A 15,337-nucleotide genomic window follows, 5' to 3' on the forward strand; every position below is an offset into this window, starting at 1 on the left:
GGGAGAGCAGTTGGGGGCGATTGGGCTGGCAGGGGATCAGTTAGGTGTCAATTTGGCCGGCAGGGGAGCGGTTAGGGTGTGATCAGGCTGGCAGGCAGTAGTGGTTAGGGGCAATCATGCAGGCAGGCAGGCAAGTGGTTAGGAGCCAGCAGTACCAAATTGTGAGAGGGATCGGGCCTAAACTGGCAGTCGGACATCCCCCGAGGGCTCCCAGATTGGAGACGGTGCAGGCTGGGCTGAGGGACACCCTCCCAGTGCACGAATTTTGTGCACCGGGCCTCTAGTCTATATTATAAAAACCCAGTGTCCCTAATGCTGTAATGACCAGACTGGCATTGCTGGGTGGTGTGCACATGGATAGGCGGGGATGTGCAATTTCGCGTGCTGGGCTTCTAATATATATACATATATATATATATATATGCTGTATATCCATATATATCCTTACTCTCAAAAAATTGTGATTGTGTGTTTTGACATATCTAGTGGCTCCCTAAAGGACCAGCTCAAGGGATTGCCTTTGTTTCACCTGCCTTGGAGAATCCTCATGGCCGAGGTGGCTTCCTGGGTTACATATGTTAAAAGGATATAAAGGCAAAAATGTATTAGTTGCTGCCACCTGGGGCAAACAATAGACAGACCAAAAAGTCTGAGGAAGGAGAGACTGGGAAAGAAGATACTTGAGGGTATAAGGGCTTTGAGAAGCTCCTGTGTATTCCAGGGAATCGAGAAGATCACACTCATATTCAGGGCTAGGTATATGCCCAGAAAAGGCCTAAGAGAACCCTAAGTAATCATATCCAATTGTTGAAAAACAAAGAAAAAGAAGGAATCTTGAAAGCAGCAGGAGGAAGTGATTGGTTATGTATAAGGGATCCTCAATAAGATTAGGGGGAATTTATGGTCAGAGTAAGTTTTTTCAATTTTTCATCAGAAAGCATAGATGGCTGAAGGCAGTGGAATGACTGTCAATCAAGTACTAAAAGAAAAATATGGAAATCAAGAATTCTATATCCAGCAAAACTGTACTTCAAAAATAAGGGAGAAAGCGAGATATTCCTAGATAAACCATAGCTGTGAGATTTCATTGCTAGAACACGTGCCCTACAAGAAATGCTAAAGTAGTCCTTTAGACTGAAATGAGAGGACACTAAACAGTAAATCAAAGCCATATGAAGAAGTAAAAAATAGTGGGAAAGGTAATAACATAGGTAAATATAAAAGCCAGTATTACTGTACTTTTTGTTGGTAACTCCTTTCTCCCCCAACCCCGGCCAATCCTCATTTGAGAACATGCTCATCTATTTTAAAAAGAGGTGGATTTGGGGGGGGGGGGCAGAGAGAGAGAGAGAGAGAGAAAGAGAGAGAGAGAGAGAGAATGATGTGAGAGAGAAACATCAATCAGTCACCTTCCCATATGTACCCAGACCAAGAACTGAACCCACAACCTGGGTATGTGCCCTGACCAGGAATTGATCCCACAACCCTTTGGTGCACAGAATGATGCTCCAATTAACTGCACTGGCCAGGGTGGTAACTCCTTTTTTTCCATATGCAAATTGACCCTCACACCCTCACATCACAAGATGGCCACTCCCCACGTTGTCACATGATGGCTGCCCCCACATCGTCACAAGATGGGCACCCCCATGTCGTCACAAGATGGCCGCCCCCACGTTGTCACAAGATGGCCATCTCCACATTGTCACAAGATGGCTGGCAGGGGAGGGCAGTTGGGGGCGACCACGCCTGCAGGGGAGGGCAGTTGGGGGGGACTAGGCCTGCAAAGGAGGGCAGTTGGGGGCAACCAGGCCGGCAGCGGAGGGCAGTTGGGGGTGACCAGGCCTGCAGGGGAGGGCAGTTAGGTGTCAATCATGCTGGCAGGGGAGCGGATAGATGTCAATCAGGCTGGTGGGGGAGCAGTTAAGGCGCTATAAGGCTGGCAGGCAGAAGGGTTAGGGGCAATCATGCGGGCAGCCAAGCGAGTGGTTAGAAGCCAGCAGTCCTGGATTGTGAGAGGGATGTCCGACTGCCGGTTTAGGCCCGATCCCACAGGACATCCCCCGAGGGGTTCCAGATTGGAGAGGGTGCAGTTTGGGCTGAGGGACACCCCTCCCCTCCAGAGCACGAATTTCATGCACTGGGCCTCTAGTTTAATATAATAATGCATTAAATAATAATTATAAACCTAGCAGCTGATTTTGCATTATAATCTCCACCGATAAGTTGCTATCTCTAAAGTTTTACCTTTATGGCTTCATATATAAATATTAACTTTCTTCTTAATAGGTTTTAGTCTATTAAAAAGCGTCAGACCAAAATAATGTAATGGTGCTTCCATGGCACTTTGAACTTACATCAGTACAAAATAAATCTTTTACCAGAAATTGTATATCCTTTTCCTAATGATTCATTACTGCTCTCCATATCTTCTTCACTGAACCAATGCAACACTTTTCCCACCATTCTCAGACTCTTCTTTTGTGTTCCTTGCTTAAAAATCCTCTGACATTATGGAACTCCTAATAAAAATTCTGAAACTCTTGGCAGTAACTATAAAGCACAACAATTTATACAACAGATACTTCCTCTTGGAACTGATTGCTTGTTTTTGAGAACATGAAAGTGAAGACTCTATAATTTTAAGTTATTTTAGAGGGTCACAAATTTTTTTGGCCATAAACTGCTTAAAAAGTTCAAAGCGTCAGAAAAGTCACCTAATAGTGTGGAATCCACCTATCAGAGTTAGTTTTGCCAAGTAAAAGAGCCAATTAATAAACAAAGACACTCTTGCATGCCTGCAGCTTCCCACACTAGTAAAACTTGAATAGTGAACAGTCCTGTAACACGGGCATAGAATGGGTGGCTGAGATTGGAAGGAGATAAGGCTTGTCAATGTTGACTACTTTGGTCCCTGGTTCCACACCTAGCTCTCTACCATCAGTAACTTCAGTGTTGACCATAATAGCTTGAATTGATCTTCTCTCCTCTGATGACTCTTCACTTTTACTCTTCAACAACCCATTCCCATGGCTATGACAATGGCCTCCAATTGTTCTTAGTGTTGTCATTACTTAGGTATGTTCCACCTCTAAAATCTTCAACTTCAAAAACTTACTCTGACCATAAATTCCCCCTATTCCAGCTCGGTATTAACTTTCTTACTTCATATACTTCTCATCATCAACTTCATTTAAACTTTCAGTCCCCAAAACTCTAAATTTTTGCCCAGTCTGTTGGCAACCTTCTACTAGTATATTTTATTCCTCAAAAATCTAGTCTAGACCATATGGCCCATCATTTCTTTTTTCGTCATTATACTTAAAATTTTTATTCCTCATCTTTGATCCTATATCTCATTTTTTATCAGACATTTAACTTCTCTACTGTGATACCTAGCCATTATGTGTTCCTGGAATACATACTTAATAATTCAGACTACAGTTGCTATAATTTCATGGTCTGTAAACTCACTTACTCATAATTTTCCTTCAACCTTTCAACACTTCCCCAGTTAGCTCCCTCTGAATACCAAACAAGACCTGACAAAATGAAGAGATATACCATGATTTTTAAAGTGATGATTTATTATCTTAAGAATGTAAATCCTTCAGAAATGAATAACTTAAATGCCATTTGAATAAGATTCTAACATTTCTATTTAGATTAAATAATTTTATAGTTCATATGTCAGAAAAAGTGTGTGAGAATTAAAATGTTGAAAAGAATAGTGAAAGCAGATTTTCCTACAAAACTACTATAATTGCCCAGTCAATATGGCTCAGTAGTTGAGTGTCAACCTATGAACCAGGAGGTCACAGTTGGAGTTGCTGTCAGGGCATATGACCGAGTTGCGGGCTTGATCCCCAGTGTGGCGTGAACAGGAGGCAGCCAATCAATGATTCTCTCTCATCATTGATGTTTCTATCTCTCTCTCCCTCTCCCTTCCTCTCTGAAATCAATAAAAAATATTTTTTTAAAAACTACTTTAATCAAAACAGTCTGGTATTGGCATCAAAACATATTAAATAGGTTGTGAAATGGAACAGAAAGTCCATACTAGAGGTCTGATGCACGAAGATTTGTGCAAGAATGGGCCTTCCTTCCCCTGGCTGCTTGCACCGCCTTCGCTCTGGTTGAAGCCGCCTTTCCACTCCAGCCTGGAGCCTCCTTTCTGCCTTCCCATGCTGCCCAGAGGCCCAGAGCAGATGGGGTGCCATGGCGACAACGCAAGCATCCCACCCCGCACCCTCATGCCTATGTATGCAAATTAACCTGCCATCTTTGTTGGGTTAATTTGCATACTCACTCCTGATTGGCTGGTGGGCGTTGTGAAGGTATGGTCAATTAGCATGTTACTCTTTTATTAGGTAGATATTTACGGGACCTTAATATAAGATGAAAATGACATTCTCATTAAAAAATAGGAATAATAATCAAGTAATGCTATTAGAAAACTGACTTGTCAACTGAAATAAAATCAAGTTAGACTCTTACATTAACACTGTATTAAAATAAATTTGATGTATCATAGGACTAACTTTTAAAACCTTATTAAAATTTTAGAATAAAATTTGCAAGATTATTTGGATAAACTTAGAACTAGGAAACCTTAAAGGAGACAGAAAAAATATTTTTTTTTAAAAAAGGAGAAATTACGTAGTATTTCATAAATCTAAAGACCAATGATATAAAGTTTTAACTTTATAAAGTATTATAGTTCTAATCAAGTAAAATTATATTTTGACATGTTTAAATGATATTAGAATGATATATTTGTTATATAAATTATCACTTAACTAGAATTTCTATTCTTTTTTTTTTTTAATCCTCATCCGAGGATATTTAGAGAGAGTAAGGGAAAGAGAGAAGGAGAAACATTGATCAGTTGCCTCCTGTATATGCTTTGATGGGGGATTGAAAATACAACCTAGATATGTGGCCTGACCAAAAATCGAACCTGCACACTTTCGGTGTATGGGACGGCACTCCAACCAACTGAGCCACCTGGCCAGGGCATGGAATTTCTATTTTTTATGGCCTGATTTTTTTTAGTTAAAAGAGCTGAAAAGCTATACATGTGAATACCTAAGAGAACTGAAGAAAACACATTGATCAATATAAAATAATCCTATAACTAAAAATTTTTAAGTTTGTCTAAATATATATCAGACTCTTTAACGCCAGAAAACTTCCAAAATATTATTCTAATGCCTCTTAAATTACTTTCTTTATTACCTTATTTATTTTATAAAAAGCTTAAAGAATAGGAGCTAAAAACTTGACATAAAAAAAACTACATTATATTTGGTTTGAAATATGTGCTTCATCACCTGAAACAAAATTGAAATTCCATCATATTTTAGGCTTTATTTTAAAATTTTATACATATATATTTTAAATTATAAATAAACTATAAAGATATATATGCTTTATGTCTCTCTCATTTACTTGATTCCAATCTTCTTGCTTAAGAGGAAGAGAATTATGCAAAGTCTAGATAGTATAATCAGATTTGCTCATAAACCAGGAGATATGAATTATATGACATGTGTCATTGGAGAAAAAAAGTTTTGAGCCACAGGAATAGAGAGATATTATAAAACAAAACTGCAGTAATTATTCAGATTTTATGCTGAATTGCTTAATACTACTAGTTAAGGAGTAAGGTTTTGTGCTGGCTGCTGGGGATACATTTAGGTCAAGAGCATCAGGATTCTTTTCCTCTTGAAACTTATATACTATTGGGAAAAACAAATCTGAAACAATTATCCACTACTCATTTAATTATGGTTATGGTAAGTGCTAAGAAGGCAAAGTGCTGAGTACTGAGAGATAAAAGGGGTATCTGATCTAGTGTATTTTTGGGGAAGGCTTTCCAGGGGATATGAGGCCGAGTTGGAGTTAAAGCTAGGGTAGGGTGGGGGAAGCCGCGCAGGGAAGTGGTGTCAGGGGAGAAGACAACTGTTTGTAGGAGGAGGGCTGGAAGTAACTGAACTTTAAGTCACTGAGGCTGCAGTAGGAGACAGGATAAAATAGGTGAGGCAGGCAGGGGGTCTCATAGGCTAAATTAAGTAATCTACATTTTTTCCTACGACAAATAATATACCACTGAAAGTTGTTTTGTTTTTTTTAAACTAGGGGTCAGTTTGTTTTTTCAATAATTCCATCTTAACTTTTAAATGTAAACTTCTAAGTTCAATAGGTTTTCTTATGAAGACTATTGTTAAATAATTATATGTGAAATGGCTTCCCATTTCTGCTTCAAACTCATGTCTTCAAAGACTGGTATCTGGAAAGAATACCATTGCATACCCTGTTTCCTCTGGAAATGCAGAGGTGGTGCTTCCATCCATCTGACAGGGGTCCAGAGAAGGAGAGTCAGAATTTTTTCTTTCTTGATTTGTAGCAATATCGGTTACTCGATGTTGCAAGTCCCACTGTCGTGCTATGTTGTTAATTGTTAACCTTTTCTTCTCCTGTGAAAAAGTTTATTGTAACAAGTTCATAAAGCAATTTTTGCAGTAGGGGAATATCCAAAGTGCATACTGTTCATACTACTTATCACACTTTTAAAGGGAGTCCATTCCTTAAAAGTAGCTATCAAATTTGTATTTTTAAAAATATAGTTTTGTTGACTTCATAGAGGAAAGGAGAGGGAGAGAGAAAGAGAAACATCATTGATGAGAGAGAATCACTGATCAGCTGCCTCCTGCATGGCCCCTACTGGGGATCGAGTCTGCAACCAGGAATTGTACTGCTCAATCAGTGAGCCACACCAGCCAGGTCAAATTATTATTCTAAAACAAAGTACTACTGGCCTTTATTTACCTTGTGCATGTAAACACCTTAAAAATTGTCTATCATCCTTAAAGAAAAAGAAACATATACAAACAATAATTACTCCTATTGAAGATATAAAAATTTCACTACCTGAAAGTTTAACAGAAATTTATATACTTAAGTGTTATCTGAAATTTTAACTTAACAGAAATTTACATACCTTTGTGTTTAAACAAAGAAAGAAAACCTGAATAATATTTTAATTTTCCTACACAATAATTAGGACTAATATGATGAAATAATCTCAGTGGGGAGGAGAAAGGGAAAGGAATTGATTAATGTTCCAAGCTTCTCAGTATAAATTACAATGTCTGAAAATTAATAATTATGTACAGACTACTAAAAGAAATTGTACTAAGTTGGAATATTTCTAGGTAACTAGTACCTTCCTAGATGAAGATTCAAGAATTTAATTCATTATATGCAATGGATACCTTAGGGGAGTAATTCTGAAACTTTAGAGGGCCTTAAGTCACAGAGAGCTTATTAAAACATTAATTGCTAGCTCAAACCCCATTCTGATTTAGTGAGTTTCAGGTGGGGTTCTTGAATTTGCTAATGAACTTCACTTTGAGAACCACTGATTAGGGCACCGGGGCTCCATTCTCTCATAGAAACCTGTCGAAAAAGTAGTTCTAGACTACTGAAAGAAACAGTGCCATGTTGAAATGTTTCTAGTCAACTTATATAAATGTATTGGGGAAAATAATCACTAATCTATTCTATTCTATTCTATTCTACTATCAAAAGTTAACTTTATATGGCATATTAATTAGGTCAGAAGCTTTCTCTTAGAAAACAGACACTTTCTCTTAGGAAGGTTTTCGCCCATTTGCTCATTTTGCATGTGATGTGTAGAATAATTACTTTTAGTTCCACCTCTGTACCTATATTTGGTTATCTAAAAATTTTAGCATGTAGAAATGGCACTGAATATGAATAAAAAGCAATGACAATGGTAATTAAAACTAAACTTTTTAAAAGTCTATTTCTGATTTTAGCATTTTTTCTATTGCTTGATATTTCAAATTTGTCTATATAGCTAAGGGGGTTATACATAATAAGTATATACTTCTGAGACTTTTTGACATTTTATGTATGTCCTTCTTATCTAAAATAGGAATCTACTATTCTACTGTAAATTATTTTCCAAATCCTATCTAATAAAGAGGGAATATGCTAATTGACCGTCATGACATCACAAAGCTGGCAGAGCCCACAGCCAATAAGGAGGGAATATGCTAATTGACCTCCACATCCTCAAAGATGACAGTGCCCACAGCCACAAGATGGTGGCGCCCAGTCCTCTTAGCCCCACCAGGGCGACAGGCGCACAGCATGGCCGGGCCCACCCTCAGGCGGGTCTGGCCGCTCTGTACGTCTGCCTCCATTGTCCCCCAGTCCCCTCAGCCCCCCAGCCACCCAGGGCCAGCCTAAGGCACAGGTAAGCCTTGGATGTCGGCTGCCCAGCTGCCCAGAGCTGGCCCGAGGGACGAACAAACGACTGAACAAGCAGGCTGTGTGGGGCAACCAGGCAGGTGGCGGGGGGGTGGGGGGGCATGAGGGGCAACCAAACAATTGAACAAGCAGGATGTGTGGGGCGGCAAGGCAGGCGGGGGGGGGGCTGTGAAGGGCAACCCGGCTGGCAGGGGGAGCTGTTGGGGGTGACCAGGCCAACAGGGGGACAGTTGGGGGCAACCAGGCTGGCAGGGGGGCAGTTGGGGGTGATTAGGCTGGCAGGGGTGGCAGTGAGGGGTGACTAGGCTGGCGGGGGGCAGTTGGGGGTGACCAGGTCGGCAGGAGGGGGCAGTTAGGGGTGACCAGGCCAGCAGAGGGGGGTAGTTGGGGGTGACCAGGCTGGCAGGGGGGCAGTTAGGGGTGACCAGGCTGACGGGGTGGGGGCAGTTAGGAGCAACCAGGCCGGCAGGGATGGGGCAGTTGGGGGGGATCAGGCCGGCATGCAGAGAGGGGCGATCAGGCCAGCAGAGGGGGGGCAGTTAGTGGTGACCAGGCAGTCAGGCAGGTGAGCGGTTAGGAGCCAGCAGTTCAGGATTGTGAGAGGGATGTCCCAGATTGGAGAAGGTGCAGGCTGGGCTGAGGGGTCCCCACCCACATGCACGAATTTTGTGTACTGGGCCTCTAGTCTGTAATAAGAAGCCATCTGATCTTAAGAAATTCTGTTTCAGTCATTTGCAGATGACTGGGAAAATCCAATTTTTAACCTAAGCAATGCCATTATTTCTACTCATTTCCAAGAGCACTTCGAAAGAGAGAGGGACAGTGGGCTAATGGAGAGTGGCTATCATGAGGGCTCTATGTATTTGTAAATTATTTTCAAGATGGTGGCGCCCAGTCCTCTTAGCCCCACCAGGGCGACAGGCGCACAGCATGGCCGGGCCCACCCTCATGGCTGGCTGACTGGAGGTTGACAGAGAGAAATAGTTATTTATGGATTTTTGTTCATTTATTCACTCATTCACTTATGCATCTGACAGCAGCAGTGGCATGGCAAGAAATACTACTTTTTCTAAATGAACCAGTCAGAAGTTTGCCAGTATTAGTATCTGGCAATGGTAAATCTTGCTCCTTCAAATTTAAAGAATACTGCCTACAAGGGGAGGGTAAGAGGTGGGGGATTAGAGATCAACCAAAGGACTTGTAGGCATGCATATAAGCATAACCAATGGACACAGACACTAGGGGGGTGAGCGCATGTGCTGGGGGTGGGAGTGGCTGGGAAGAGGTCAATGGGGGGGGGGGGGGAAGGAGACATATGTAATAAGGTAAACAATAAGGAATTAAAAGAAAATACTGTCTACAACTATATTTCCTATAAGCCAATGTATTTTTGGCCAACCATTAGGAATATTCCATTACAGGGAAAACTAAAATCTTATTGGCTAAGTCAATAAAAAGGTAAAGGTGCCAAGAGGGGGGAAAGCACATCTAATTAATGGAATGAGGGAAAACAGAGGTGTGGAGGAGTCAGCAGGTTAGAGATAACAGCAGGTGAGAAAAATCTTAGTATCCAGAGAAATGATTCTAATCATTTTTGAAGTAGTGCTGAGCTGAGAGGGCTTGGGACCAAATTGTTTTTCTTTTTTGCTCATTTAAGAGTAGTTTTCATAGAGTAAAAGACACAGATTAATGTGTACTCTTTGATCCGTTTTGACAAATGCATATACCTGTGTGTAATCCATAGCCCCACCAAGATACACAACATTTTGAACACCCCCCCACACACACACAAGTTTTCTTATTTTGTAAGTTTATTATATACAACTTGGCATCCCTCGTAGTCATTTTTTGAATTCTGAACACCATTTTAATTTAATTTTTTAAATTTATCTTTATTGTTGAAAGTATTACATATGTCCCCTTTTAAAAAGAAACGCACCTAGGTAAGACACAAATGAGTAATGATCATCAGGGTGATATCCTTAGTTTTAGAGCACAGCATAGTACAAGACATAGGCTTTCAGCTGTCTTTATTATACATTGTAATGTTAATGTAAAATATTTTAAAATGAAACATTTTATTTAAGGAAAGAAATATCTGATATGCTGAATCACTTAAAACCAGTTTATAACAAATTTCAATTCCTGTATTTCTCAAAATCTTTACCAAATCTATAACAGAAGCTAACAGAAAGTTTTCAAATTTAGAACTTTAAATCCATGAGGAAACACAGGTGATGCACTTTTATAGAAACAAATGATAACTTCTGTTATATTTATTTTTATCTCTTCCTTTTAAAATAGCTTTTGCATGAGTTTTATAATGTACATTATATTGTATTTCAGAAGTACAAGTTTATTTATAGGTAGTAAACTTATAAAAGTTTTAGGGGTGTTTATAAAAAACATTCTATTGATAGGAATGAGCATTTTAGAGTTGGAAACCACTTTTCTAGCTGACTAGCTGCTTCAGGGCAGTGGGTATGAGCACACACATGCATGCAGCCATGGGAGAAAATACCTTAAGCAAGGATTGTTTATGACTTTCCCGCCTCTTCTCTTCCTCTTTTTTGGCTACAACAGATGCCATACGCCTTTCTTCTTCCTAAAGAAATTTAAAAAAATTATTAAGTATTTAACCTCTTTTATGCTAAATATCTTTGGTTCTATAAGTCTGCTTTTCTTTGTGAGAAGCATACTAATTTAACTAATAGAAACTATGCCCTTAAAGAAAGTTATCATGTTCATCTTTATTTTGTTCATTCTTAAAAAAACTGCAGTCTTAACTCTACTCCCAACTATGGAGGTGAGACAAATCTAGCTAAATACAAGAGAGCAGGGATTTGAACCAAGATGGCCGCAAAGTTAAACAACTAAACTGCCGCCTCGCACAACAATTTCAAAAATACAACTAAAAAACAAAACGTCTACCACCCAGAACCACGGGAAAGCTGGCTGAGTGGCAGATTTACAACTAAGAAGAGAAGGGAGCACAAACGCTGGAGAGCTGAGGTACGGAGGCGCGCGCGAAGCGGGCTGGCGGCGGGCGACTGGGCGCGCGGCTTTTCTTCAAACCGAAGGGAGACAAACTCCCGATCACTCTGAACTCCAGTTTCTGGGGACACGCAGGGGGACCCAGACGCCTACGGGGAGAAGCTGGACTCTCAGCCATCGGTCGGAGAGTGAGAGTGACTTTTCTGCAGAGGTGCGCCCAGCAATCAGGGTTTGCTGCGCTGGAGCACGGGACACGGGGACTTGGAAACGTGGAAAGGCAGAGATGGCTGAAGGCAGCCATGGCCGTTGGTCACGCCCCAGCCTAGTGACGCCCTGAGACCCCGCCCCGCCCTGAGACCCTGCCCCGCACATTCTACAAACCCGCCCAGGCTCCACACAGCGGCCTTTACATATAAATGGCCTGTTCTGTGGCAGCTCAACCAAATTAACTGCAGCTCCAGTCAGACTGCTCCAAAACCGCCCAAGCAAAGAGGAGAAAACTGTAGCTCTTGCTGTAGCTCCTGCTGGGAGGCCTCAGACCTGCACCTCACTGGAGATCCAGACACTAGGGTATCTAGTGGTCAGTGTGGACGACACCAGATTTCAACCACTCTCATAAGGGACACATTCAAGAGGCAGATTCAGTGAGCACCAAAGCCCTACTGTGTCTCCAGCACAGCAATTCTTCCGTTATAGACACAGCAGGTCCTCACAGCCAATTGGCCTGGAGATCAATTCCTCCCAGTGTACCAACAGCAATCAAGGCTTTTAACTACACCAAGACTTTCCACTCAGCCCACAAAGGGGTGTACCAAGAGCGACCACCTAGAGTGATTGGGGAAGCTGAGCTACCGGCCCCTATAGGTCACTGACCACACAAAGCCACTCCATCAACACAGGGAGGCAGCCAAAATACAGAGACATCGAAGTATGTCACGAGTAGGAGAGATGGAGGAAAGCAAACTAATGGACGACACAGTGTTCAGAACCACATTTATAAGGTTACTCAAGAATCTTCTAAAAACCGCTGAGAAACTTGAAGAGACCTTCAAGGACCTTAATGAGAATACCAAAAAAAATGGAATAGGACCAGTCAGAAATTATGCAAACACTTTCTGAAATAAAGAATATACAGACACTCAACTGCAGACCACCGTACCCGAAGAGTCAAACCAAAGATCTGGAATATGAGGAAGAAAAAAATACCCAACCAGAGAGGCGGAAAGAAAGAAGAATCCAAAGTGTGAGGATAGCATAAGGAGCCTCTGGGATGGCTTTAAGCGTACCAATATCCGAATTTTTGGGGTGCCAGAAGAAGAGAGAGAGCAAGATACTGAAAACCTATTTGAAGAAATAATGACAGAAAAATTCCCCCACCTGGTGAAAGAAATAGACTTACAAGTTCAGGAAGCACACAGAACCCCAAATAAGAGGAATCCAAAGAGGACCACACCAAGACACATCATAATTAAAATGCCAAGGGCAAAAGACAAAGAGAGAATCTTACAAGCAGCAAGAGAAAAACAGTTAGTTACCTACAAGGGAGCACCCATACGACTGTCAGCTCATTTCTCAACAGAAACTATGCAGGCCAGACGGGAGTGGCAAGAAATATTCAAAGTGATGAATAGCAAGAACCTACAACCAAGACTACTCTACCCAGCAAAGTTATCATTCAGAATTGAAGGGCAGATAAAGAGCTTCACAGATAAGAAAAAGCTAAAGGAGTTCATCACCACCAAACCAGTATTATATGAAATGCTGAAAGGTATTCTTTAAAAAGAGGAAGAAGAAGAAAAAAGGTAAAGATAAAAATTATGAACAATAAATACATATCTATCAACAAGTGATCCTAAAAATCAAGTGAATTAAAAATCTGATGAACAGAATAAACTGGTGAACATAATAGAATCAGAGGCATAGAATGGGAGTGGATTGATAACTCTCAGGGGGAAAGGGGTGTCTGTGTGGGGGGTATGGGAAGAAACTGGACAAAAATCATACACCTATGGAGAAGGACAACGGGGGGGGGGGGGCACTGGGTGGTGGGGAGATATGGGGGGAAAAAAGGAGAAACAATTGTAATAATCTGAACAATAAAGATTTATTAAAAAAATAAAAAAATAAATTAAAATTTTTTTAAAAAAAAAGAAAGAAAAAAAATAAATACAAGAGAGAAAAATAATGAGAGGAAGAAAAAAGAGGGGAATAGCTTATATAAGCTTGTATAGTACACTGAGCACAATAGTCCCACATAGAAAGACTTAAATTTTTTATTATGAAGATTAAAAGGATCAAATGATACTTCTAACAATTTTGATTTTATTTATGGTTGCAAATCAGAGTTTTATTTAATGATAAAAAAAGTGAAAGCCTTTTAAAACTCTCCATTGATATTAACAAATTATTCTCAATTAATATCATTTCTTTTACTTTGTTTCTAAATTGATTTGGGCAGTCTAATTTCTTATATTTTAAAAACTGTTAAACAATATTATAGACAGGTTAGAAAGATTTTAAAAATAAGTCATAATAACAACACCTTAACTCAAATTTTATCATTTCTCTATTACCTTACAATATTCACTATGAACAAATTTTTAAAAGTTGTGATCTGTATACACAATCTTGATATTTTTCCCCTGAAGATTATCAAAATTTAACAGAGTAAATTATAACCATGTAACTTTTAATTTTTATTATCAAAAGATTTGTAGGCATTCAAAATTATGTTCCAATTTGAGAAAACAATTTCTTCATAAAAAAACAAGCTTGAAAATATTTTCAGAGATAGGAAACTATAAAAAACAATTTAGCACATTTGAAGGAAATCTCTTTCAAAAGTGAAAAGTTACAAAAATTGAAATTAAAAATTCAGGGGGAGGGGATTGCAGAGTATATTTTACACAGCTGATGAGAGAATCAGATGACTGAAAAGTAGGTCAGAAGAAATGTTCTTATATGCTTTCACAGTACCCTGAACAACATTTACTAGTAACCTGTTTCATTTGAATTGTCTCTGGCACTATCTCTCCACTCTCTTACCCCAAAGTGCTCCATAATAGTATAGAACATGTCAGCTCCGAGCACATAATAGATATTCAATAAACATATACTTAACAAATTATTGAATATACATCTTTGTATATTTGTTCAATAATTACCTAAAACTTTAACTGCTAAATAAAATGACAAACATATTTCTAGAGCTTTTGATACATTTGCAAATTTCCCTCCATAAATATAGTACTAATTGTATTCCTACCATAAATAACATGATGAATAGTCATAAGAGCTGTTTACCAAATATTCCTGTGTCTTCCTACATCCAGGCCACATTGTGAGATAATACACCTGCCCCTCAAAGTTAAGTGTGGACATTGACTTGCTTTGGCCAATGCCACATGAGCAAAAGTGACATGTTTAGTTGTAGGTGGAAGCTTTCAGAAACATGTCTGATACAGCTATTTCCCTCTCGCCTCTGTCACAGAAGCTGCAAAGCTTCAGATAATGGGTACTTTGAAGGTCGTGGTCCTGGAATGAGGACAACACACAGCCAAGTTCTGGGACTACATACTATGGGCAGACAATTAGTATTAACATGACGTAATCTTTGTACCTTAATCTACTGAGGTTAGAGAAGTCGTTACTGTAGATTATCTGGCCTATTTTGACCAGTATATAGGTTATTATCTGTTATATTAAAATTAAGTAAGGTCAAAGGGGCCATGAAAATATAGTCTAGAGGGTGAGCCATTATAAATGCTTCTGAAAACAAAGAAAGACCTAGACTAAAGAAGTATATTGAACATGCACAAAGAGAAACTATCACAACATTAAACAGGAGACTAAAAATGCATCCACTGGAAGCCTCTCCTTTTAGAAATGAGAAAATGAATTCTCTGACAAGTACTTCCTAGGAGTTTTTATAAGGTCACACAGCTAGTAACAGAACTAGGACCAGAAGCTATGTCTTATAAGAAATGGAATTAATAATGTTTTTATATTCAGGATATATTTAAATGCATTTTACTGATTTTAA

At 39.7% G+C, this 15,337-nt stretch overlaps 1 protein-coding gene across 2 annotated transcripts in view; it reads right to left on the reverse strand.

Moving 5' to 3' along the window:
• Positions 1 to 15,337, reverse strand: part of LRRC49 (leucine rich repeat containing 49) — a 231,849-nt gene that overhangs the window by 72,547 nt on the left and 143,965 nt on the right. For both annotated transcript variants that reach the window (XM_008151368.3, XM_028160350.2), the window contains 2 exons: positions 10,823 to 10,906; positions 6,316 to 6,479 (listed from right to left, as the gene is read on the reverse strand). In XM_008151368.3, the coding sequence (XP_008149590.1) occupies positions 6,316 to 6,479; positions 10,823 to 10,906 (248 nt within the window). The remainder of the gene's footprint in view (positions 1 to 6,315; positions 6,480 to 10,822; positions 10,907 to 15,337) is intronic.

The sequence above is a fragment of the Eptesicus fuscus genome, chromosome 2, assembly GCF_027574615.1.
Source record: "Eptesicus fuscus isolate TK198812 chromosome 2, DD_ASM_mEF_20220401, whole genome shotgun sequence".
NCBI lineage: Eukaryota > Metazoa > Chordata > Mammalia > Chiroptera > Vespertilionidae > Eptesicus > Eptesicus fuscus.